At 41.3% G+C, this 27,250-nt stretch overlaps 1 protein-coding gene across 10 annotated transcripts in view; it reads left to right on the forward strand.

The window, feature by feature from the left end:
- Positions 1-27,250, forward strand: part of LOC117421381 (receptor-type tyrosine-protein phosphatase T) — a 148,381-nt gene that overhangs the window by 53,125 nt on the left and 68,006 nt on the right. For all 10 annotated transcript variants that reach the window (XM_058990754.1, XM_058990756.1, XM_058990758.1 and 7 more), the window contains exons 4-8: positions 383-464; positions 640-755; positions 1,587-1,761; positions 9,080-9,373; positions 25,876-26,172. In XM_058990754.1, the coding sequence (XP_058846737.1) occupies positions 383-464; positions 640-755; positions 1,587-1,761; positions 9,080-9,373; positions 25,876-26,172 (964 nt within the window). The remainder of the gene's footprint in view (positions 1-382; positions 465-639; positions 756-1,586; positions 1,762-9,079; positions 9,374-25,875; positions 26,173-27,250) is intronic.

Consider the following 27,250-nt stretch of genomic DNA (forward strand, 5'->3'; position numbering starts at 1 on the left):
GACAGGACTTTCTCTCATTGTAATTTTACTATTTGCCCACCTGTTGGCACTGTATGTCAATCCCAAGCTAAACTTCAACATTTGGCATTGGTAGCACTGTTGCTTGACGAAACAAAAATCTCAGTGGAAGTTAATGGAAGTAAAACTGTGTTATAAGGGGAATAAACACCATGCAACTCTAATCAAATTGTGTAAAGACTAGCCACCTTTTAATGACTTCTAACAGCTCGTCCAAGCAGCCCGCCTCAACAGCATTTCAACACCTTTCCTGCTCATTTTGATTTGTAAGCGGGACCTCTTTCTGCTGCAGCAGTTGCTAAAGGTGCCTTCCACGGCTGAACGGGACACGCTGCCTCACAACCCTTGTCACTTTCTTCGGCAGGTTATATTTGAAGCAGTTTCTCTGAAGAGTCACCCTGGTTACATCGCTGTGGATGAAGTGAGAGTCTTGGCCCATCCTTGCAGTAAGTACCAGTCAGTGTGACCTCTCCTCCTTCTAACACACCGACAGGGTGTTTGAGTCTCTTTAGGGTATTTTTTTGGACCATTCTGTAATAAGTATTACTGTCTCCACCAGTGCAGTAACTAAACACTCTTAGTACTGTTAAAGAATGGGTGTGTGTTTTGTCTTGTGAACAGGGAAAGCACCGCATTTCTTACGCCTCCAGAACGTGGAAGTGAACGTCGGGCAGAACGCTACCTTCCAGTGCATTGCTGGTGGGAAATGGTCTCAGCATGACAAGCTGTGGCTGCAGGTTTGTGCTTTAGTACCGTGGTTTGAGCGGGAGGTTCTGCTTGGTTTTTCTTGTAGTCATAGCAATGTTTCCAAGACAAACGATAAGCATTTCAAGGTTCGTTTAATAACAGTGTTTGCAGTTTAACATAATGGAGTTGGTTTTTGTTTTTGTTTTATTGGGCAAATTGCATGCATATATTAATTCCAGCGTTTGAAGGGAAATTAGGGTTTATTTCAGTCCTGCAATATTTTATGTTCTCGCAATACAAGCTGCCTGGTCTAACAGGATTCATTTTCTGCTTCCTTGATTGTCTGTCGCGCACGCGAATATTTAGACAAATTAGAAAGACGTTGTATAAAGAATGACTGGCGAAGGCCTAATAAAAACAGCATTTAATTCTTGGCACAGGCTCAGTGTGATTAGTCATATTGGAGCACAGACACAAATGAAAGTGCTCAATAAGAATGAGTCCAATATGCACTTTCATTAAAGCTGTGACCCACGCCCAATGCACTGTCTGCAAGGTTTGATGCTAATAATATAATATAAAGACTTGAATTCATTTATTTGGGGGGGTGGTGGTGGTGGTGAAAGGTCCTATGTTATGTAAGATTGCTTAGATTACAAAAATGTTATGCAATATTTAATATACACACTTGCATTCTAAAAGTATACAAAATCTGAATATTAAGCATGATGGATAACCAAAGGAGCTAGATCTCGAATCTTTTCACAGCCTGCTAGGTTTCATAGCTCTGTGGTGAATGCTTTCCACAGCATCAGTTTGCAATCAGCATGTTATAAGGAGTGTGTAGTAAGCGATTGCATTGGTTTTTCATTCTTTTTAAGCAATGGAATGGAAGAGACACGGCTCTCATGGTGACCAGGGTAGTCAACCACCGGAGGTTCTCTGCAACGGTCAGCGTGACGGACACCTCCCAGCGGAGCGTAAGCAAGTACAGATGCGTCATCCGGTCAGATGGTGGCTCAGGAGTGTCTAACTACGCGGAACTGATTGTAAAAGGTAAGGACGATAATAACAGGTATTAACTAGCCACCGCAGCCAGCTGGGTCCTCTGTAATTAATTTTCTGCACTGAGACCTGTAATTATTTCAACCATCAACTTCAACAGCATGTGTTCTGATTTCCTGTTTTAGCTATGAACTTTTACAGCCTGGTAGGAAAGCTATGTGTAAGAAAAGAAAAGAAAAGAAAAGCTTGCCTCCTCTAAAGCAGCTTTAGATGTAGAAGCTTGCTGAAGAGCACCTGTTCTGAATGGAATGTTCTTTATTGTGCTGTGAAGGTTCCACACTGCAGTTCTGCACACAGAGGGCACACAGTGCAGAGGAGGGCATGTGCTTGCAATTGTATCTCCAGCTGTTCTATACAGGAGCTCACTATACATCACTGACTATGCTGGAACTCCACTCACTAAAGGCTGGTTCATACTTAAATCGCGCTACCGTCGGCTAGATTCCTAGTCTCTCCAGCTATGCATCTGTCCAGCGATCCAAGGAAGACTGCTTTCCACAGTTGATGCACAACCATCTCAAGTTGGTCGCAAGACTGAATTATGAACCAGCCTTAACCCTTGCTGGTAATGCTGTCTACTGTCTTTCAGTTATTTTTGTACAATGCTTTCCTCTGCTGCTGTGTAAGTAACTGTTAAGAGAAGGTAAAGTGATATGTAGGGGGTTTTAAAAGATCAGCAATAAATGACCCGGGAATTGCATTCATTTTCAAACACATTGAGACCACTGCTGGGCGAGACCCAGGGCATTCAATGAGCGAGCAGTACTGTGTCTGTCGCTGTGCAAGCAATGAGCCAAAATGAAAGGGTTTATAGAAAGAGTCACCTATATACTGTACTGTATATACAAATATATGTACTGCTACTTCTAATGAACGTTACCACCAAGGGTTATATTATTGTTATTATTCTTCTTCTTCTTATTATTATTATTATTATTATTATTATTATTATTATTATTATTATTATTATTATTATTATTATTATTATTATTTAACACTGCCTTTTTAATAGCAGGCCCCAACATTTAGTTTAGATTTGCCCCAAAAACAAACAAAGAAATACAAATATAAATATATATATACATATTCATAGTTCGGTGTAATTTTATATAAAGTACACAAATAATCACTTGTTTTTATTGCCTGGTTTTCGAAACCACAGAAGTAGATGGCTTGAGCTTTATCTAACAGCGCACACTGCATTGAGAATGCCCCTTTGCCTTAATAGTTCCTGTAAAGGCCATCAGGAACCCTTCAAGTCTAATCGTGTGCGTTACCTTTCATGCTGAATGGTCTCAAACTGGGAAAGGGAAAAAAGCAGCGCAGAAGATTCAATCAGCAGCATCTGGTACTTGAGACCTCCTGCCTGTCCTGCTCTTCTGCAGTAACTCTTGACAGTTACATCCCTTAAATAGCTCAGACTCCTAAGGGAGGGAGGGGGTGGGGGCTGTTGGGAAAGTACTTCGGATTCTGGAGAGGCGAGAATGCCAGATGTGTTGAAATGAAATTGATTTATTTTTTATTGACACCAGTTCGGATGTGAATCTCAATACAAGGGATTAAGAATTGAGTGTAGACTGGGATACAGGGTATACACATGGGGAATTAGTGGCCTCTAGTAAAGAACACAGAAGAAAGAAAATAGCGGTGCCGGATTCTGGAAAAAATCTACCCGCCCCCAAGATATTTTATAGTGCATTTTCTGTCTAGAGTTCAGTGGAGTTCAGGAATAAAGAGAATATTGTAGTGTTCATATGATTCATTTAGTTATAGGTAGGGGGCATTTCCATAGTTCAGTAAGCACAGAAGGATGAGAAGGATAGCAATCTTTGATGGTGCCTCATCACATTGTCTCGGAGCAAAAACTCCACAAACCCCTTCAAACAGAGTCTATGCCGTACAATGGGACCAATATGGATTATACTGCCATAGCAATGCTGGACATTTTTTTGTGTGGCATTTACATGTAGTATTGTAGCTACATGTTGCTCTTTTTCATTCATTATCCCCATGATGACTGAGGATTGTTCTATTGCTCTGGGCATTCACATGTAACATACCCTACTGCATAGTTGATACAGCCATGGCATGTTCTTTAGATGGCAGAGTTAATGGTAACCTGATTGCATAATGACAGAACTCATGAGTGAGGGTCTTTGCTGCAGACCTGGTCACCTACAGTTTATTTGTTTATTTAGCAGACGCCTTTATCCAAGGCAACTTACAGAGACTAGGGTGTGTGAACTATGCATCAGCTGCAGAGTCACTTACAATTACATCTCACCCGAAAGATGGAGCACAAGGAGGTTAAGTGACTTGCTCAGGGTCACACAGTGAGTCAGTGGCTGAGGTGGGATTTGAACCAGGGACCTCCTGGTTACAAGCCCTTTTCTTTAACCACTGGACCACACAGCCTCCTCGAGCGCTTACCTGCAGTGACAATCCGTTAGCTGACCTGGAGCTTCCATTAGTTGACCTCGGCTCAATGACTGACCTGCTGACCCATTAGATGCCCATGGAGGGAAAACTATTGAATTTAGCATGCAAAGAAAAATAAAGAAAAAAACATTCCAGCAAGCTGAGGTTAAGAGTAGTTAGAGGCTGCGTTTCATCGTTGCTCAGCAACAAGCTTTGGACCTACAGTATAACGAGAATGCGCAGTCAATTGGCATCCCACTGTACTTAGATACAGGACCGTGCTGGCTTTCCAGTTTGTTTGCAGGCTCCTCCTTACTTGAATATGGCATTCTACATGGAGGCACATGCCAGCTACAGCGTAATCCTCTCCATATGTGTTGTTACTCTTCATATTTTCATCACCAAGCCTAGATTGCAAACGGGAAATAAAACAAATAGAGACGGCTTCTCAACAAACTGCCGCTCCTGGGTTACAGATGGGTAATGTCCCTCTCTCTCAGAGGCTTTTGTGACCCTCAGGTGGTAATTTACTGCTCTGTTTGCAGACAATGCTGATTGAAACAGGTAATGCGTCTTCCAGGCACATGATTAACAATGGAATCAACAGCCAGTAGGTTCTAGAGCTGTGGGTGCATATGCAAGGTCCTTGCTTTTTTTTCTTTAAAAGGCAACTCCACCACAAAGGCAGATTCTCAGAATAAATACAATTGAAATACGGCAGAAAAGCTGTTAGCACCTTGCCTAGAAGAAAATGAAGGCTACAATACCTGGAGAGAAAAATAAATAGAAATAAGGCTGGATTGAAATTCTGTAGGCAACTGCAGCTTGCGTGCTTAATCTTGCAAAACTCAACATCAATAAAAAAAAAAATCTTAATCCATTTCCAGATCTTCTTTCCTTTCACTTCTGTGCACAGTATGGTGTGATTTTTTTCAGCTTTCCGCAAGTTAGAATTTTTGAAAGCCTCACCCTGCACTTTACTGGTGATTAAAAAGTACTTTTAATACAGCATTAAATGTAATGATCCTAACTAGTAGCACGCTATTAGCAAAAGCCTTTTAGAGTGGGTGCAGGTACCCTATACAGTAGTACTGGTGTCATAAGTGCCAATATTGGGGTTCTGGCTCAGTAGGTTTTTGTGTAACATAACAAAATATAGGATAGTATTTTTTTTTTATTTGTATTACCTTATTTTAATAATGTCCTTTTTTTCTTACATTAGATGCTCAGAAATGCTGGAAGCGGTATATGTGTTTCATGCTCAAGTAAGCTAAAGCGTTTTTTGCTAGTTGAAGGCAAACAGATTTCAGTAATGCTTGTCTCGCAGTCATAAATTCCCATTTTCCGCTGTACTTTTCTCCTACTCCAGTAACTGCTGCGCTCAGTGGGATATGATCTGATAGTGTGTGATTGCTGAAGCTTTACAAAAATCCTTGGATTTAAGAACTCCCTGTGGAGTGCAGGTGATAAAGACTGAAATTATGAGGTTGGTGTTGATGCTAGCTTGGCTTGCCGGCAGCGTGTATAGAGAGGCGATATACATTGAAAACGATCAAAATTCGAAATTGAAGTGAACCCCATTTAGCAAAATGAAATCATAAGCACTTTTGTGCCGCCAGTCTGCTCAAATCCAACATACGAGCGTTGTTGAGTTGCTGCATTTACTCAAGTTCTGTGTTCGTTAAGACAAGCAGATCGCTCATATTTTGGGGAAGGCGCTGTTAAGTGCATTCTCCTGACAATAATCGGCTGTTAAAATGATCAGCAGGTACAGCTGTTTTGGAAGTAAACTTGAGTGCCAAGCGGTCTGAAGTTCACAATTGAAAACCCCACTCTTTGCAGCGCTTGTCTCAATTTAGCAAGTTAATTTGTTCAAATAAATCAGGAGTGGTCAGCTCTGGTCCAAGCTGCAGTGTGTTCAGGTTTTTGTTCCAAATTATTTCTAAATTAATTAATTGAACAAATTACTACTTAAATTGAAATTGATGATTAAGGGTGAACTATAAAACCTGCTGGATTGACCACCCCTGCTCTAAACCATATCGAAAATAAAAATAATGTCTATTTTATTGCTGCTTTAGCTTGATTAAAAAAAAAAAAAAAATCTCAAGGCACATCGTTGCAGTAACACAGCTCTGGACTTGTTCATTTACTGAAGTTCATTAGTGCCTTTGAGCGAGAAATGAGGACTACATTAGAGATTACCTCCTTGATTGATGGAATAATTACAGTCCCAAACCACTTGCGAGCATGACAGGCATGCAACAGCTGTTATGCGCTGCACATGTTAAACACAGGTTCTCTTAATGACAGCACGGTGTATTATCAGTGATTTGTACATATAGGGGCAAATAGTCACACAGGAATCAAACACAAACACAGGTATAATTCTGAGGAGCCATCTTGTCAGGGGGGGGGCTAGTGATTGACAGCGGTTTCAAGCTCTAGGTGGTAAATGCATGGTGGAACACGAGTCTGAAACAGAAGGGGGCCACTGGAAACCTCACTAGCTTTAGGGGAGACTTTCCTTCTCTACTCAGAAAATATTCATCGAGAGGCTGCCGATCTGCACCAGCTCATTTATACTTGTTCTTTAAAATAGGAGAGCATTAACTTTCTGTTGCCTCACCGATTCCTTTAATGTCGCCGTTCCTGGTAATGAAGTTCAGTAGCTTAACATTGCAGTTACCCTGAAATCATTTTCTACCCCTTCTCCGTAGCACACAGAACATTAATCCCCAATGTGCTGTACTTGCGAGTGCCTACAGTATTGACAAGCTTGAGTACAGTGCAGTGGCCAATCTGAATTGATTGCACTGCACACGCTAGGTTAAACCGCTTGATATGCGATAGAAGTGCTCTGCTGAGCGGGCACGACGGATAAAGGAGCATTTTACAATCACGATTCACAGATTACTGGTCAGCCTTATTTTCTACTTGAATGTTTTTCACAGTTCACAGTACAAGCGCTGTGGTTCTCAGCAGTCCTTGGGTAATTCCTAATGAAACGTCTTGACCTTAAGGGTTTTAATGATCTAAAGTATCTAAATGCACGTGCTCTTTAACTAGATGATTTAAACTGGACCCCAACCTGCTGGTTTCACAGACCCCGATTTAGCACTCACTGTGGATAAGTGGTGTAGTCGAGGGTACGCTGTGTTTAACCACTGCTGGAAATCTACATAACCTCAATTAAATAATTGCATTCATGTGGAAACATGTTACTGTCAGCCATCAGCTGCCTGCAGGGTTAGCACAGGCACTCAGACAGACACTCTGCTAAGGGTTTCTGAACCCTGAGCAGCTTTTAGGATGTCTGCCAGAGATAATGATCCTATAGTTACAGAAGCTTAGGTCATGCCCTCTCTCAGTGAAATAAGGGGCAAAGGAGACACAGGGTGTAGTGCAAGCTCAGACCTCGCGCTCAGGGGTGCTACATGTATATTTATGTTCAGTATAATTAGCGATAACCACAGGGCCTACAGAATGTACAAGGTGATAGGAGTCTTTCCAATAAGACTGGAGGTGTCCTTTAGTTTGAGCTGTTATACGTGGTTTTTGCTGCTGCTGAGTTTGACTTCAACCAAATCAGATATTCAGCGACATGACGCTATACTGTCAGTGGGAGTCTTTGTGACACTTATCAAAAAGTGTCTTGTATCTATCACAGGATATACAGATTTGGAATGCTGTTGAAAATGAATTGCAGAATCCATATAATAATATTTGTAGAATAATATACTACAGATTACTTCACTACAAAAAAAAGGCATCATTGCACTCAAGGTATAGAGAAGGGCAACTGGGCTGATCCCAGGACTTGATGACATGAGCTAGGAGGACAGCTTAAAATAATGAAATCTCCTCAGCCGAGAAAGAAAAAGGGAAAGAGGGGACTTGATTGAAGTTTATAAATTCATAAATGGTCTAGATAAAGTTAACCTAAGATGCTACAGTACTTCAAGTTTAGCACAGAGCGAAGAACAAGAGGGCACACATGGAAGCTGAGTAAAAGTAAGTTTAGAACAGAAGGGAGGAAGTGCTTTTTTACCCCGAGAGTTATAAATGCATGGGATAGCCTAGCAGGTGACGCAGTAGCATCTGAAACACTCGGAGCATTATAAAAAAGAATGGCCTTTTCCCAGACTTTTCTTCTATTATTTAAAACACAAGTTTTTCCTATTGAGATAACGTGGTGAAAACTTTTTTTTTTTCCAGCCCAATGCTAGGAACTTTTTCAGAAACTCTTCCCTTTTGGAAGAAATTAAATCTGCAGAGAAAAAGAGAGGGAGGGAGAGACAACAGCTGCTTGGGCAGAGAGATCAATGTCTCTTTAACTGTGCGGTATCTTAGTAACAAGTTTTTCCTGGTATTATTTATAGCGGTAGAAAAAACAAAACAAACAACAAATCTATTAGAACTGTTCACGCTAAGACAAGCATTGCATTCAAGGTCACTGAAGTTATCATGCTGTGAATGCAGCAGTCCAGCTCTTTATACTGTGTAATTAAAGCACTGCTTTATGCCATCTACAACTGAATGCCCTATTATGTGCGTTTTGTAAAATTCTATTGCCGTTTGGGCTCAGATCATTACTTACCAGACTTATTAACTAATGTCCTTCTTTCAACCACGGAGCTTGCTTCTAAAAAAACCTGAATCATAAGAAAACAGGATTTCTGAAGGCAAGACATTGTTTTAGAAACGAATAAACTGTGTGCAAATGTCATTCATACCCTCTCTGTAGCTATGATCACATGGAATGTCTCTATACAGAATCAAAAGGGGCAGAAAATGACAACAGAGCGAGCTGGCTCTGGAGTAAATGCTGTTTGATTAACTGTGTTTTGTATATTCTAAAGTAAAAGAGCAATATCCTTTGCCTTCACAGCGCCCCCCACCCCGATTGCTCCTCCAGAGCTCCTGGCTGTAGGAGCCACATACTTGTGGATTAAACCCAATGCCAACTCCATCATCGGAGACGGACCCATCATTCTGAAGGAGGTGGAATATCGGACCACCACGGGGAACTGGGCTGAGACCCACATTGTTGACTCCCCGACCTACAAGCTGTGGCACCTGGACCCGGACGTGGAATACGAGATCAAGGTCCTGCTCACTCGACCCGGAGAAGGGGGGACGGGACCCCCGGGCCCTCCTCTAATCACACGCACAAAATGTGCTGGTAAGTGACGCGTCGCACTCATCGTAGTGTCTAACAGCGAGCAGGCCAGCGGGTTTCTTAGCCACTCTATGAAAGGATCCCCATGAACAGTTCATTCAGGCTCATATCCCATCGCCCTGCTTCACAGGCAGAGCTCAGCAGTATCTGTACCGGCTGTGAGTCACACAAATGCTGCCTCTTATGTGCAGCATCTCTTATAAACGTATCCCATAATAAAAGCATAGTAAAGTATAATAAAGCACAGTGAATGCATGGTAAAGCATAGGTAAGCATTGTGAAGAATAGCAAGGTTTGGTAAAGCATACAGTATTAATAAACATGGCAAACCAGGATAAACTATGCTAAATGCAGAGTATAACTATGGGGAAAACTGCACAACTACAGTGGTAAACTTTTATAAGGAATAGGCTTAAGATTGATGTGGTGCGTCTCTTTTTAACTTGCGGGATGGTTTGTAGGATGGGGATTTGGGGGAAATGTACCCTAAAAGTAGTTCAATATTTATTGTCTTTTTAAGTTCAAATAAAAATGCCGGCAACATTAAAACATCTTAGACCCAACGCCTTACACTGACCCTCATATTCAGCGATGATGGAGCTTAAATAATGCAAGTCGTGTGACGTCTACCATCACAATGCATATTGAATTCCAAAACTCCTGTCAATCACTCACTTAGAAAGTTGTACCCCTTCTGCTTGGAAGACCCTGTTTGTTTCTGCCATTACTGTTGTGTAACCCTAACAACCTTCTGGATGTCTGCCAGGGATCAAATAGGTTGAAAACACAAAGGCTTTTAAACTATTTTGCCGACAAGGAGAGGAATTATTTTTCTGACGATCCAGATAGCTAGGAAAGTAATTGCGAAGTTAAATACAAAGAAAAAGCAATTCCACCTAGAATTATTTACACAGCAGGCAGGATACATAAACCATGCCAGACAAGCACACTCTTCATTTGCTAATCTGACCGATTATCCCACAAAACAACAGTTCTCTGTAATTATACTTTTTTTTTTTTTTTTTCTGGAGCCTCTGTCTTTAGCACATTTCAGTTACTTAAGTTCAAGAACCGCCGTCTGAATCGCAGTTATTAAGACACACAGCAGAAACATGGCCAACGTTTTTTCATTTAAAGGTTTACAAAGTTAGAAGTCACAGTAGTTCAAAATCCAATATCAGACCACACTGTAATGCGATTGGGAGTGGGTCAAAGACGAAAGCATTACTACTATAATATGGGAGCCAGCCCACTCACTGTTGGGGATCAATGTGTCCTATGATGCTGGGCTTTAGCCCGCCAGCTACCATGAGCTAACCTTCTGCGATTCATTAAAGATGGAGCTGTTTTGATCAAAAAAACGTTTCAGTCCAGCCAACGCCGATGATGTGCTGTCAAATATAACGTTCTAATTCACCAGCGGAATGAATTCACATTATGCTAATTCAATCTGCTGCAGATTGTTTCCTCTTTAATGCATACCTACAGGCAGGAGCATTAATTATATTCACACAGCAAGGACACCAGGGTAAGGCATTCAGGATGGAATACATTAGCTCTGTTAAAGGCAAGGCAACAAGAACTCTGGGATAGAACCCAACCCAACATACTGCACACACAAATCAACAGCACAATCATTTGGAGCCCAGATGGTAGGGCGAGATTACTGTGTTCCTTGACTTTCTGTATTCCATTTGCACAGTGTCTTGACACAGAAATGATATAATAAGCTGTTTCAGCCCCTCTGGACACTCGAGTTGTACGTTTTTCTTTGTCAAGGTTATCTCAACTTGCTGAGAATTGAAAGTGTTTCTGAACATGCTCTAGCGTCCCTAAGAAGACACATTACACACACTGCTGCTGCCTGCTGTGTTGTATGTACATGACCACACGATCAGAGTTGGGATGACCCAGCCTATTCACTGAGGTTTAGGCGTTGCTGTAGGTCTCACTCTTAGCTAGAGTTAAAAAAAAAAAAAAACAGAAAAACAGAAAATGTGAATGACCTGATTGGGCTTTTGAAATGGTTTCGGTCTGCAGGTGTGCACGTGCCAGTTCCTAAGTTCTCATGCACTGCTTGCTATCTTGACACAAGCGTCTTCCTGGAGGAAAGACTGGGCTTTCTGTCCTGCTAATAAGTGATAAAAAAATAGCTGTAAAGACCTGAAAGTATTGCACATTAAATTCAATCAGCAATCGTAAATGCTTCTACTCCGGACCTGATTACATATTTTAAAAATGATGTGCAGCAGTTTATTAAAACATCACCATTATTTCTCTTCTTACTTTTGGAAAAGATATCCCATAACTTATTAGATCTGTCATCGGTCTACTCTTTGAAGGACATCCATTTTTTTTTATATTCTGTCCTTTACTGTTCTGTAAATGGAAACTCTCAGAACAGCACTTGAAATCTGTGGCTGCAGGTGGGTCCGTACAGCACACTCACAGAGAGGGAAGAAGAGCTCCCATGGTTCTGATTTTACTGGATGTGTGCTTGAAATATTAATGCTAAATATTGACGCTTTGATATGGCAGAAAGCTCTCTATGCAAGCTGTGTCTGTGTAGGATAAGGCACAATGGGAGTTTGATTCACTGAGCCTTTGAGCCCTTTTTCTAAAGGAAAAATACCATTGTCATACCGTTTTGAAGGGACTTTAGTCAAGTCTGAACTGGGTATGGATTGTCAATAGATGGATGATGTTGAAATGTGTTCACAAGACAGAAAATAGCAGGGACTTGGACCTGATGCAGCTATGCTTTGCCTGTTATCTGTCTCTGAACAACTACGGCCCATGGGTAGCCCATGGTGATTGTAGAAATCTGTCCATGGTTTGCCACAGAGAGACCACTGTCCATTCTCGAACACAGGGGCTGCCAAGTTGAAAATATTTAGCTTTCTTGTTTTTGGTCAGGAATGTTGGACTCCCATTGTAATGTAAAGTCTCCCTGATTATCAGCATTTAGGATTTAAAATTCCAATTTAAATATGATTTCATGGGCAGAGACAAAAGGATTAAGCCTGTAAATAATACATATATGAGCTTTATGAGACGTGATTATCTACTAAATCTTTACATTTGCTTATACTTTTCAGAAATACTATGCATTAAATATCTGTAGCGCATTGCAGATGTTTTATATTAATTTCTCTATTTTCCTGCTTAGTGAAAGATGATTGTCTCATCCATACTACCGTACATGTTATTAAGCAGCTTCTGTGTAAGTATTATATTCTGTAATATCCAGCACTACACCAGTCCAAAACAAAACAGATTGTGTTTGCAAGCAACCTACAAAAAGATATTGGTAAAAAAATGTATTGCTTTGTCTTATAGCATCCAGATCTGTCTCTTCATTTGGTTCCAGAAATAGTGTCTATTCGTACATGGCTATCTGAATTATTCACCAAGGAGAAGTAACATTGTGCATTTCTGGGTTAAATGTATATCTAATAAGGTCTTAGTGTAAGAAAATATTTCTGAATAATTATAGAATAGCTTTACTAGAGCCAACTAAACATCTATGTAATTACCACAGTACATTACCTCAAGGGAATCGGATATCGAAGGATTGTGCTTTTGAAGACTCTTCACAGAGTCAGTCGTTTTAGCTTGGAAGAAGTAGAATGAAAGAAATGACTGATACTGTGATTCTGTGCATTCATCTCAAAAGTCATGTTCTTCTGTACCCTGAAGGCTCGGACGACCTGAGCTGCAGCTTCTGAATGGCTTTTTATAGGGTTACCTGAGCAGAAGTTAAGAGCGTTTTTTTGGCTAAATGCATTTCTTTCTTGCTTTACAAGGTGACACTAATGGCCATTAACTGCTGATGTTCTTGGGCATGTGTGTAGGTTTGTTTCAATTATCTGAACAGCAGTAGATCGGAACTCTTTCTGGACAAATCCTACGATTACATTTGAAACAGGGTTCCACTATCTTTATAGCGGATTTTAAAACATATCAAAACCCCTCAAAATGTGATCTGAGTAAACACAGTTGAAAATCAAGTGGAAAGAGACTTAATATCTATAATACATAATAGTATGTTTATATAGCGCCTTTCATAGTGGACCACCAAGCGCTTTACAGAGGTAGGCTGTGAACTGTGCATTATATGCAGAGTCACTTACAATAGGACATTGATTTAACATCTCATCCGCAGGATGGAGCACAAGGAGGTTATCTGAATTGCTCAGGGTCACACAGTGAGTCAGTCAGTGGCCTGGACTTTCACCTCTGGACCACACTGCCTCCTTAGGACAGAGTGTGGGAGATACTTTTTTACACATAGTGGTGATGGTATGGAATGGGTTATTAAGCCAAGGTGTTTACGACCCTACTTGGCAAAATTGAGATTAATACTGGGATTATTAAATAATATAGAATGAGATTATTAATACAGAACCCCTCTTTGTGCTTGAATTAGTTCTCAAGTAATGTCAGAGACCAAAAAAAGAAATAAAACAAACCTTCAGCAAATCCTAAACGGAAGAAACAGTGATTTAATGTTTAACTGGGACCACTTAACAAAATGTTAAAACAGATTCAGAAATGTACCCTTTTATTTAAAAAAAAAAAAAGTTTGTACAATTTTGAATGCCCTGCGGGGCTATTTAGTTTTAATATACTCAGTTTTTTATTTGAACAAATGGAGCTGCCAAGAGCATATGGTAACATAATAGTTCTGCATTGGATTCCTCTGCTGTGATAGCAGGAGTCCAGGCGCTCCCATCTGGGGTCTCACAGCTTCCCAGTGCAAGGTGATTAGCAGATCCAGCCTTAACTAGGTTGCACATTGTAAAGCTACAGTGTCCAGTATATTACCTCCAGGTTGTGTTGGAGATGTAAGGGTGCGTACGAGCTCTGACCTTGAGAGGGTGAAAATCTGTGTGTATCTTACACAGCGCCCTGTACTGTACACCGGTATATTTTAATAATCTACAGTAATAGGAATACAGTAAAACTTATCCAAACTCCTGATCATCCGAACACCTCTGTTATATGAACAGCCCCTTGTTAACCTGTCTTGTTGTGTGCTGTGCTCTGCTGCTCTGTTTGCAAAGAAAATGCTCGATGCAGCCCTCAAGTTCTGGTCTTTACAGTATTGTACAATAGGTCATATATTTACAGGTGAAGGGGTGGATTCTATCTTTTTAGGAGGTTTCTTGATTGGAAAAGTCATGTGCAAAATGTCGCTGTCATAATTCCTTTATCTGAACAATTCAATTATCCAAACACCCCCCTGGACCCAATTAGTTTGGATAATAGAAGTTTTGCTGTATAGCTTATTGACGTCATTTCCATTTGATACAAGCTATCTGATACAGTACAAAGACATTTCATTTGGCTGTATGACATATCTACCGGGGCCGTCTAAGCAAGCAATGGTAGGAGAGAGTTCCATGTTACACCATTCCTTTTTACAAAGTATTGTAATTAAAGGCTTCAATGCTAGGCATAGAACACTTTCTTTCTATGTGCCTGAAGCAAGGTGGAGGACCATGGCCTCTGACCCATTGGTACAGGCACTCTACTAAGTGGCTCCACATAGAGGCTGGGTATTGCTATTCCTGCTGCTTGTCTGCTTTCTCTCTCTGAAAGCCTTTTTCTGACTAAACAAGCCCAATTCTACGTGTCCTGGAATGCATGGACGAGGCAGTTAAGTTTCCCCATGAGAAACGAACTTGGATCGATCCATTGGACAATTGATTAATTGATTTGATAAATTAGCATGTGTGGAGTGCTGGTTGCTCGTTAGAGTGTAATTAGCTTGGTTGACCTGAGAAGCCAGAGTATAACAGCTGTGCTCTAGATGAGAGGGGCGTGAGGATAGTTTGGAGAAACAGAATACAAGTAGCTGCACCACCCAGTCTGATCTCTGAGATTGCAGCCCAGTTTAACTAGCACTGGCTGGCCTCACCAGGGGGGTATGCATTAATCAGCCCTCATTACAGAAAGCGTCTTCATGCTTCAAATCAGTTACGTTTGTTTATTTCAATTTGCATCTGGAGACTTCAATCCAATTAGTAGTTCATTAGAACCCTTAATATCCCTACCCGATGGATGTCTCATTAATGACAAACCTTGCAGGGCTAAACGGTATCATTTCCTGGGAGATCAAGGTGATCTATAATGTACACACAGCTATCCAGGCGATGCCTCACCAGCTATACATTCATAAGACTTGGGGCTGCTTTACATTGAAGACGTTACAGCAGAGCGTGCAGGCCACTGAAGAGCATGTCTCCAGAGCACTGCTGTGATTTTCATGTAACCCTGACCTCTAGTATATGGGTCACTCCACAGTTTTCTATCAACTGCAACTGTGAACTGCTGTGCCATTTAAAAGCGGTCTTTAGGGCTAGCTGTTAGTCCCAAGCTTAACTATTGCATGCTTTACATGCCTACAGCATGCTAGCACTCTGATGTTGAAGCTTTCTGAAGATACTGTCGGCATGCACTGTATAGCATTATGACAGCATGGTTCGCATTATAGGTCAGGTCAGATTAGCGAGATCCCAGTGTATGTCTGAATGGGGTGACAAAAGAGACATTGGGGCTCAGATTGAACTCCATCCCACACCGTTAATTAGCAATGCGAAGCCATGGCTAGCTCAGTAGGATCTAGTAGCGTTTTGATTAGTGAATGTAAGTCCTGAACTCGTAATAGCTCTCTTGCAGCGGTAAGTGGAACGCATCGACTGAGAAAATGCATTAGGGGAACAATTATTGGAGTATAATTGTACGTAGATATAATTGAAATCTTTATATTGCTTTAAAAAGTATGAAATAAACATCGAATAGACGCTGAGGCGAAGCTACTGGGCCATTCTGTCAAAAACATTTACGCTGGTCTTTAATTAACGTTAATCATTGTATTTTTTTAAATGTTTTTGCTAATGTTACTAAATGAGAAACAAACCACTCTGAGGCAGCATAAAGAGTTACAATCTCTACAGCAGATATACAAACTCACCTGCTGTATAACCGCCCTCAGATCCCTTCCACGGTGTATATCAACGAGCATCTTTGATGTTGTCATCCAAGATAGAAGATGGACCAGCAGTGGCTGTCAGGTTAGTGTCCCTTTCATTCTGTGATCAAAGGGAAATCAGAACTGCAATGCCAACAGAAGGCTGTGAACACTTACAGAAGAGCAGCATATCCATGTGACAGTACACTTCTGCTTGTGGAGGCATCAGATTGATACTGTCCCTGGAATTGTAATTACAAAGAAAAAAAAAAGAAAAAATCAACACCACAATGTTAATGGAACTGCAGTATTAATAATGAGAAGACATTTTTAGTGCAGATTTTAATTTTATGATGTAAGGCACTAGTGTGGATTACATAATGAGTCTTGCGAGAAGTTCGATGCACATATATTGCAGTAGGGAAGCTGAAAAGCTTATTCTGTGCATTTGACAGTTTTTATTAATGTTTCAAAAGCATACGATTCCTTTATTGGCATATTGTGATATTGTGGTATTTAATATTAATAGGGTCTACGTGGTTCTCTTATTGAATGTGGATTTTTAAATTAAGTTCTGGGCAGATGGCTGGCTTGGAGAATCAATAATGTAATGTTTATTTATTTTTTGTATTTTAGGTGGGGGTGACATCAAACCAGCTCCTGCAGATTTATGTTACCCAAAACGCAAAGAGCACAGCCGATTTAAACAAGGAACAAAGTGGTCAAAAAAGAATAAAGCAAATATCGATGTAACCTTCACAGAATGTAATTAAAATGTCAGTCCCAGCTTATGTTAAAGAACCAGCGCTGGAAGTGTGTTTTATTAAATGGAGTTGGCACAGTTCAAGCTGTCCTTCACTCTGTGTGTTTTTTTAGGAGCTTTCTGATTGGGATCCCATGTGCTGTTCTCGGTGGACAGACTGGCAATGGCCCTGAACCGTTCTGTTTTCTGGTCATCCTCCTCGATAATTGCGTTGAAGATACTGTACCAGCAGAAGCGTTGTAGTGTTTCGATACGATTCCTGATTGGAATAAAGTAATAGTGGTGCTCTTTGAACCATTTTCATCAGCCAATCAGGAAGCAGGAAATGCCCAAGCCGTTTTGTAACCAGCAGTACCAGTTTGTTTTAATCCTCTCATACAGGTCCAATATGTGCTAAATAAGCTGCCCAATATAGCTTGTTTAGAGCTTACCACTTACGAATATATCTGCATTTCCCTTCTTTTTTTATGATTATTTTTTGTATTATTATTTTAAGTAATAACCCTGCCAGTTTGAAACAGAATTCCCCGGCAAAAACGTAAAGGGGGAAAAACTGTTGATTTTAATTTAGAGAAATGAGTGCTGTGGATTTAATTTATAGAAAGCCTCTTTACCAAACATCAGATTGCCCTGCACTCCTATTCTGTGGCTATTACAAAGTCTTCCATCTCCGCCAGATTGCATCTCTCGCACCGCATTCGTACGAGGTAAAAACGTTCCCGGTGGAACAATTAGTACGTTGTCCTGCAGCTCATTACAAATCAGCTCAGGAGAGAGGCGGGGAAACTGCACCCAGATGCTGTGCCTGCAGAGAATCGCTCCTCCACAGACACAGGCTACAGCACACCTGGTAACAGAGATCCGCAGAGGAAAGCTCAGCTTCGTTTCTAATCCCTGAGACAGATTGCTTCTGCAGCTCCCATGACAGACACAAGGATCTCGTTTAAAGAGACATGATAGTCATTTTTTCTGTAGGTTTTTTTAAACTTTGTTTTTGTTTGCATGTACGCTGGTTCTATGCTATAAATTGTACATGTAATGTATTTCAGAAATGAACAGGGTTTAAACCCATCCCATGTCATTTGACACTCAATGAGGTTGGATTCTGTTTTGTCTCTTGTGTGGACTGCAGACAGATAAACGGAAGAGAACTCAGACAGTTTTTTTGGCACTGTGTGTTTTTTTTTTTCTTCTTCCCTGTCTTGTAGAAATCGCACCTTTCATGCTCTGATTCCTCCCTTTGCACTTCCATTCACTAAATAGGAAAGAAATGACACCTGTCATAACCAGTGCCTTGCCGCAGGAGAGCCAGAGTGCAGCTCTGCCTGTCAGTGTCTTGGGCAAAACTGAGGCTTCATTTGATTGACGGCACTTTCTCACTTTAGAGCCATCACTGAGGAATGGTTTACAGTTCGAGGTTGCGGCTGATTGGAATTTAGGTCACCTGAGGTCAGCTGAGTTAATTTCACTCCCTCTCCGAGTATCAGTCTGAACAATGAAATCCTGATGCCAACAGTATTCCTGATGATGCTGGTCGACGGGTCTTCCTTTTACGGTATATTAAAAAATGTTAAACGTGACACATGTTGCTGTAGCTGGATTAGCCCCGTTTGTGCCACATTTAACACAACCTTTTTTATGTCACTTAAAAATGTCATTTTGAGCTGACCCATGAAATTAAACATATTAAGCAGGAAACAGATTGGACTTTCTTTTTTGAGTTATGGCAGTCTATTTTAAAGTTAATGAAATCCTGTTGAGTAAGCAATAACACCTTCAACGGGGAGGCCTTGTGCCCATGGGTGTACTTTTTAAACTTCTTTAAATAGCTCTACAGGAGTTGCATGTCATATACAGTACAGTGTACGCAGTATTCCCTGGTCATAGTATTCTAAATGGTATACTATTGTGACAGGGCATGATGACAACCAGCAGGTACCAATAAGTACTAAAACATTTAATAAAAATAAATTAAACTAGGTGGATCTGGAGGTTCTACTTGGGCTTGTAACTCCTGTAGTGGATAGAAGCTCAACACTCAACCAGTTAAACAGAGAGTCCTGCGCTCCCCTGACTGTGTGAGGCACCCTGCACACCGTGCGGCCGTATCTTTACCAGGTGAGCCTCTCAGGGACTCACGGTGATGTTTTAATGAGGTGTAAACGTCCTGTTCAGGTGGGAAGGCTCCTAACATTCCACAGCTGTTCCATAGCCTCTGCAGTGCCGACCAGACAGGTTTGATCCCTTTCAGCTAGCCTTGGCCCTTTAATCACCCAGTCTAGCCCCTGATGGTTATAAATCCAAGCCCTCGGATTCCACAAATGTGCTTACACTTCGATTCATGAGCCTAATAGCTTTATCCACAAAGTTTGAGAAGGTGCCTTGAAATATATCACGATGCGGCTCCTTGCGAGGACTCATTACCCAGCTCAGAGACACAGAGTCATTTTTCTACCGTGTGGCAAAATTATTGGAATGAGTGGCGCCCTGATTGATTTTGAAGGGAAGGGTGATTGCTTTCTCAGGACCAGGCTGGGTCTAGTGGTGTATAATAACAACAAGTATCTGTTGTCACAAACCAATCTCAGGCTGAATTATATGAGCAGGTCCTGTGGCTGTGTAAGTTGCCGGTTGTTTAAGATTAACACTGTTCAGCGGTGCCCTGGGAATATCGTCATCCGCCTATCTTAGCCTATGATGAATCTGCTTTGATTGAGTTTGGTGTTTGATGGATGCTCACTCTTCCCAATAGGTGGACTGAGGTGTGGAAGAAGCTCAGCAGTTTGTTTTGGCTAATCTCAGGATTTCCTCCCTGGTAAATTAGGTTAGTTGTTCAGGAGTGGGCAGTGAGGACATCGACACCTGAATTCAGTAGAAAAATGTTTTGTGTAAGGCAAGGGCAGGAAACATTCACGTCAACCTTCACACATAGGCTTGTTGTATCACGAATCGTGCAGAATTTAAAAAGCAGACCTTCATGGATTTTGCCCTTCATTTATTTAAAAAAGTGCTCTTTTTGAATATGTATTTTTAAATATGAAAAGGGTGAAACATGCTATTGTTCAAGTGTTTACAGGAGATCTTTGAAGAAGGACGAATTGAAGTGCACATTTAATTTTACAAACGCACACCTATTAAACCAGGCACTCAGAATGGAGCAGAATTAAAAAAAAATGCTACGACCGCTCCAGCCGATTAATTAAAAAACAATTTTAAAGGGCTGCATCAAGATGCTGTGTGTAAAGTGTTTGCTTTAATTAATTAAACAAACGACCACTTCAACCAGCAGATTTTGTAAATAGCCTGAATTGGTGTTCAATTTTGAGAAGCTGAGTTTAATTTCCTCTGGTGGAAATGTCTTTTAGATAGAGACTTTTATACCATCAATCTGTCATGTCCTTTGATTAACCACTGGGCCTGACTCCTAATAGCTGCATTTCCGATCTGTGAGTTAATACACAGAACATCTCCATACAAAACCACTGTTTCAAAGGGAATAGAAATGACTGCTGCAGAACCCTAGTGGCCATTATTCAAACCCCCCCCCCCCCAAATCTGACATCGGTCTCGAACCCTTGTCTTTTCTGAGCCTTGCTGATTTCTGCTGTAAAATCACATGTCAAAAGTTTAGCATTATCTATAGAATTAACTGATTGTGTTTCATGAAGACGAATGAAAATTTTTTAATGATGTCTCAATCCTAAAATCCTAGGTGATGCAAGATTTTTGTCCATAGCTGTAGGGTAGCGCGGTTCTGCTAGGTACAATACTGCACATTACTGTGCTTCACACTACAGTGTTAACCGTGCACGGATGTTACACTGTGAATACAGGGGGGCATGTGCATCCTGTCTGGTTGGTTGCATATGCTCTCTAATTAAATTTTGTTTACCAGCGTGACCTGTAGCAGGTGCAAGCAGACACTGAAGAGGGGATGTCTGATTTGGAAATACAATTAATAAATGTCTCAGACGTTTTGGGATGCATTCTAGAGCACTTAATAAATCATGTCAGTTTTGGCTAATCAGAGGTGCGCTACAATACCTGCATTAACAAACCGCTTTGAGTGAGAAATCTGGTCCAGGTACTCGGTTTATACTCCATAGAGATCTAAGATCTGGTTTACTGTGGCGTGCAGAAGGATGGTGACAGCATTGCAAAGTGTAGTAAAGCAGAGTAAAGGCTTAGTAAGATCAGAGTAAAGCACATGTGTTGTAGGCAGGGTCACAGACATGCATGGTACATGCATTATAAACCATAGTTAACCATGTCAAATGCACGAAGTAAGTACTGACTGCTATCTGGCAACAGTTTTGGATTAATAAACAGCGTATCAGGGCCAATGCATTTTTGGACTGTGTTGATTGCCTTCTGTATCTGCAGATACGCTTTCAAATATGTGTTTCCATGCTGGTGCTTGTGAGCCGGGGAGTCAGAGCAATAGGCTGCCTTGCAGCAGAAAGATCTGTTATGTCGACCCTGCAGAACGCCTGCTGACTTGCTTCCATTTTTCCAGCGCCGGCCCCTGAATGAAGTACCTGACATGCTTTAATATCGCTTTCCTCGTCTAGACTCCTGCCCTGTTTTTGGGTGGAGGCATTAACTAGGTTGACAGTTTCATGCTTCAGTTTCCCGTTGTAGTAAATAGAAGCATGCGAGAAGCACCCTGTTCATTTCGGGCACTGTTTTTAAAAGAAGACATGTGAGATCTATTTGCTTATTGGAAGTTATTTTGTGTGATGTGGATTGCTCATATGAGGGCTTGAAATTAATAATGGTACAGTATGCTTTCCAAAACCCACATACTGTACAAGCCATTGATTACAAGCCTGTTTCTTTAACCACTGGACCACACAGCCGCCTATGTGGTAGGCTGATGAATGGGAAACACACTCAACTAGGCTAATTTCAGGTTTGTTTTATATATTGCAATAAAGTGAGTCTAAGTAACCCTGGTTGTTGTGGGTTGTATTTTCAAACGGTCGTATTTTCTTCAAACACACAAAGTCCAGAATGGTAGCTTTATTGAAACGCCATGGTGTGTATTTATTGTGTTTACAACAGTGAAAACAAAAATAAACAGACAGAAACCTACCCCGGTTAACTAAACTTTTGTTTGACCAAGTCAACCGGTACTAACGATCAGGGACAGGCTAACCCCGTTACCCTCTTCAAAACCCTGTTACACTCGTAACTCACAGGCTGTCTTCTTAGTCATTGCCAGCTTCCTCGTTGCCAGTCTCCTACTTCTCCTTCCCCTGACCTCTGACCCCACCTTCTTTTTATAAACCAAGCAATCACTTCATTAAGCAATTTACCAAAACAATCAAGCACTTAAGAGTCCTTCACCAAGATGGCCTCTTTATAGACAGGACCCTTTACCAAGATGGAGTATATGTCCCTAACCCCAGGGTCCTAATGCCTCCAAATTATGGTCCGGGACATACACTCCATCACTATATATATAAATTCTTTGCACAATTTGCACTCAAGCTATGTTTGTAGCTCTGAAGCTTTCTTATTTTTTTTACCTATGACTGTGCAAAATATTCCATCACATCAATTCTGCTCCAGAAGGTGTGCAGGCAACAGAAATTATAGAAAATAGCTATATATTACATGGAAGCTGACAGGTATCATTTCATTAAGAGTAATTTACAGTCTGGTCGTTTCCGAGAAGGTAATTTGTCTTTCAGACAAAAGAAAGAAAAAAAGCAGCACTTTGAGCCCCATTACAATTACACAGCATTACCCGGGGTAGGTGACATTGCAATTGCATAGCATTACCACAGGCAATACAGAATCCGCGGCATCTGAACTGCATTGTAATAGGAAATACATAAGTAATAGTGAGCTATCATGAATTACAAAGCAGTTATTACTCGAGTTACCACTGCATGCCGGTAATGGCTTGCCGTGAGCAGTCTGTGAAGCAGACTCCTTGCTTGCTTTCAAATGAAGACTACATTATTACTCCCCCTCCCCACCATAAAGTCCTGTTAACTTTGACTTTACTTTCTGACTAGAGCAGCCTGCATTTTGTATGTGAGCAGGACATTCGTCAAATAAGGGCAGCGATGCCATGTTAGCCCTTGCGTGGATGATTGATTCAAAGCCTCTGGTGTGACAAAGACTCGGTACAGCGGTGTACTGTGCTTACAGTTAAACCACCGCCTGCTTCGAATGTGGCTTTCTGTGACTATATTGCACTGCTGGAATACATGAAGTAAAAGAACATGTATAAAAAATTCACATTCCAAGCGATTCGCTGTTTATTCTTAAGTCCAATCAGCAAGGTTTTGTTTACTCACCACTAAATGAAAATACCCGCAAGACATGATCCTGTTTGAAGCAGAATGGTGCCACCCACTCCATGTATACAGTAGGCTAGCAACAGGTTTGCACATTGTGGATTACAACCTCATGCGTTAACCCCACTGCGTGAAAATGAATGCCTCGGGCAGTACAGCGCAGAGCGTGCAGTAACATGCACGCTCCTTCGTCCGGTACCTGTGCAATAGGTAGCACTGTGCGGATAGAAGCCACTCCGGTCACTGTTAGCCTACTGTGCAGTTTTGTACAGGACAGATGTCAGGCCATCGGGCTCATACAGCACATGGCTCGTTCGAGACTGTCACAGATTCTGGTAATTAGGTTTCAGCTGCAGGTAGTTCACTTCGGCCGTGGCCCGATTTGTCATGCCGTTAAGGCTCTTTCTGTGAGTTTACAAGACTTGCTTTGTCAGAGGCCTGTGGCTGCCAGGGTGGAATGAAAATCTGTGTTTCCCGATTAACTGGGTACCGAATTAATTGCATTTAATGTATTACAGTGAAACCTGCTTTATTTATTCAGCTATTGTGGTTGTTGTGCTGTTTCAGGGCTGATTCCGAAATAATAATAATTTAAAAAAGTAAAGGGTGGTATAAACCTTGGGCAAACTTGGTGAAACTTGAAAGAGAAAAAAAAGTGTTCCTGAATCAGTTTGTCCAGATCTAATAGATATGCAGTTTAAAAGAAAGAAAAAGGGTCTCCTAGCTGCTTCTGACAAAATTAGATGCTGTCAACCTCAACTCTATTACAATAGCTCAGATTACCAGTGTGCTTGACATGGTCTTCTCAAGGGAAAATAAACCAATAAACAAAGAGTAGTCGCTACTGTCATTTTTTTTTTCTCTCCATACAATTTCGTGACATAAAAAAAATACATGAAATCACCGCTAGCAGTCAGCTATTGATATGTTTATTGTTTGCAATTTCCTCTTTACCCTGTTGACAACGCTGTTGTGATTAATGTGGCCAAGTGGCGTAGCACCACGGAAGACAGCTGGGAAAAGGAACCTGCGGAAAGATTGATTTCCTCTGCGTTTTTCTTCTTCTCTGCTGCTCCCCGAAGCCTCAAATTAATGACCCTGTCCCAGCGTCATCGATCAGCCCTGACTGGCGGGAGCCCCAGTTCAAAGCACAGCGCTGGACTGATGCGCTGCTTCTAATTGGCTTCATTGTCAACTCGGATTTCGATAAGTGCACCAGAATACAGAATGTGCCGTGGCTTATTCACACAACGCTTTCATGGAAAAGATTAAATATTCTCTGCGCCAAACACCCGTTGCATAAACATACGATCGTGTGACATCTGTGTGTCAGTCTGCATAAACATTACTTGGCTTTATCACTAACATAAATCAGGAGGTTGTAGAGATGATTCAGATAAATAACAGTTTGTAAGCCTTTCTGTTGCTTATTCAGGGAAACCAAACCAAAAAAAAGCAGCAAGAGCATGTGATAAATAATTGCACCCTTTTCATTTTTTAGAAACAAAAAAAAAGTAATTATGATTTTTTTTTTTTTTAAAGTGGTCATGCTATTAAAACGTAATACACAAAGTACATTACAGAGCATGGAACGGCTTTGCACTTTGCAGTTGCCCTCCTCATCTCTCCACATCGCGCAGATGTATCAAGCCTGATCCTGTGGCTTTAGCAAATTGCCATTGTGATTGAAGTCTTTATTACTCTCTAATTGCAAGTGATCTTCAACTCCCTCGCCTTGATTGCGCATGGCTTGTTCTGTGTGACATTTGCAGCATAGACTGCACAGTAATAATTAAATACGAATGAAATCTGAGCTGTTGTTTTTGTCCATTTGCTTGAATACCTTTTTATTTTTTGTTCTATTTCAATTGTGGGCAAAATGATCTATTGTTTGCCCTGAGCAAGGAGAGCAATCCTTTTGTAGCTTTATTGTTTTTTTCATATTTCATTTAAATTTTACAAATTAGTAACTCAGTGTGGTCCAGATCTAAACAACAAAAGATTTAGAAAAATTGGCTTGGCAGTCAATCCACTGTATTTTAATTGTTGATTAATAAAGAGCGGCAGTAGTTACAGCTGGCGCAGTTTAGATCATTAAAACACATCCTCATTATCTGCGGGTTCAGCCAGAGTACAGTTCCGATGGGATCCTCCCAGTTAGATCAAACTGTTTCCTTGTCTCAGGACAGCCAGTAGAAATGTGGGAGAGAAATAGGGGCAGGTGAGCACTTGGGTTGCTTAAGGAAAGAGTCGCTGCTTATGGTCTGTCCGGATTTACCAACAGCTGTGGAAAGCACACCTGGATATTGAGTTACTTACACAATTCCACACCTTCCATTTGAATGCATTCATATGTGGATCATTGTCTGAGATCAATCGGCTACTAGTTTGTAACTTTTCCTATGTTTTTGTCTTCTCGTGTCCTTATGGCCTCCTTGTCTCTGATTTCTGGCAGACCCGGTCCACGGGCCGCTGAGCGTGGAGGTGGTGGACGTCCGAGCTCGCCAGCTGACCCTGCAGTGGGAGCCCTTTGGCTACGTGGTCACCCGCTGCCACAGCTACAACCTGACGGTCCAGTACCGGTACGTGTTCAACAAGCACGAGTTTGCAGCCGAGGAGCTGATCCAGACAGCCTCGCACTACACCCTGCGCGGGATGAGACCCTTCGTGACTGTGCGGCTGAGGCTGGTGCTGTCCAACCCCGAAGGGAGGAAGGAGAGCGAGGAGATCGTGAAGCAGACTGAAGAGGACGGTAGGTCTACTAGTCACTCAAAGGCATCGAGGCAACAGCTCTGACTGAAATCAGTTTATTCTGAAATCCAAATGTTGAGGTAAATTTCCAAGACATCTCTTAAGGGGAATCAGCGTTTTAAATGTATTCCCTTTTTGGTGTTAACCAAGCACCAGTGAAAATAACATTGCAAGTTGAGATAAACAAAAAATACACTGTTAATCTGGCCTCAAAAGGCTGTGGCCATTTGTAGCTTTGACTGGTTGCTCTAGAAAACTGGAAAAGACAACATCAAAAGAATGTGTGTCAGCATAGCTTTCCTTTGCACCATGCTTTTTATGAACACAAGAATATTTTAGCTGCACTGTGCTTTGTGAAATGGAAGTGATTTGAGTGGCACAAGCACTATGCTATTGTAGGACAGAGTTAGTGTTTGCTGCTCTGAATCCCTTTTGAAGTTGCAGGGTGCTGCCTTGATCAGAAAGGAAGATGACAGGATGAAACATCCAAGGGATGTACAACAGACCCAGAACAATATAAAGTTTTTTTTTCTTCTTTTGAATCTAGTAAAGTTATCAAAGTTCACCAGGTGTAGGCACTGTACATTCAGATAAACAAAGGCTGTACAGCCCTGCAGAAATCAATGAGTGAAACAACCCACAAAAAAACTGCAACTTTCATTTCACAGTCCTGATATGTTCTTAATTGACGTTTTCCCCATCGATTTAACAGGGCCTTTGTTAAAACCTGTGTTAGTGAAAGCGCATTGCTAAGGCTGACTCCCAGCACAGGATCGCTCGTCACCCACTCTGTGTTAAATGCAAGCAGACAAATGCAAAGCTGTTAAAGAGCTTTGCCCCAGGTATCATACACTACCTCGCCAATACCCTGTCTGCCTTTTCTGTAACACAGCCAGACAGAGGCTTAAAGAGCAAGTGGGGTTAACTTAGACAACCGAACAAAAAAGCTGGCTTGCCCAGAGGTTATTGTCCCACATTTCACAGAATTACATGCATGGTTTGAAAAAGGACGGGCATGGCAATTAAATGCACATTTAACTGCTGCAACTTAAATTGGCATCTGTTTTCAGTACAACATA

This window comes from Acipenser ruthenus, chromosome 18, assembly GCF_902713425.1.
Source record: "Acipenser ruthenus chromosome 18, fAciRut3.2 maternal haplotype, whole genome shotgun sequence".
NCBI classification, from domain to species: domain Eukaryota; kingdom Metazoa; phylum Chordata; class Actinopteri; order Acipenseriformes; family Acipenseridae; genus Acipenser; species Acipenser ruthenus.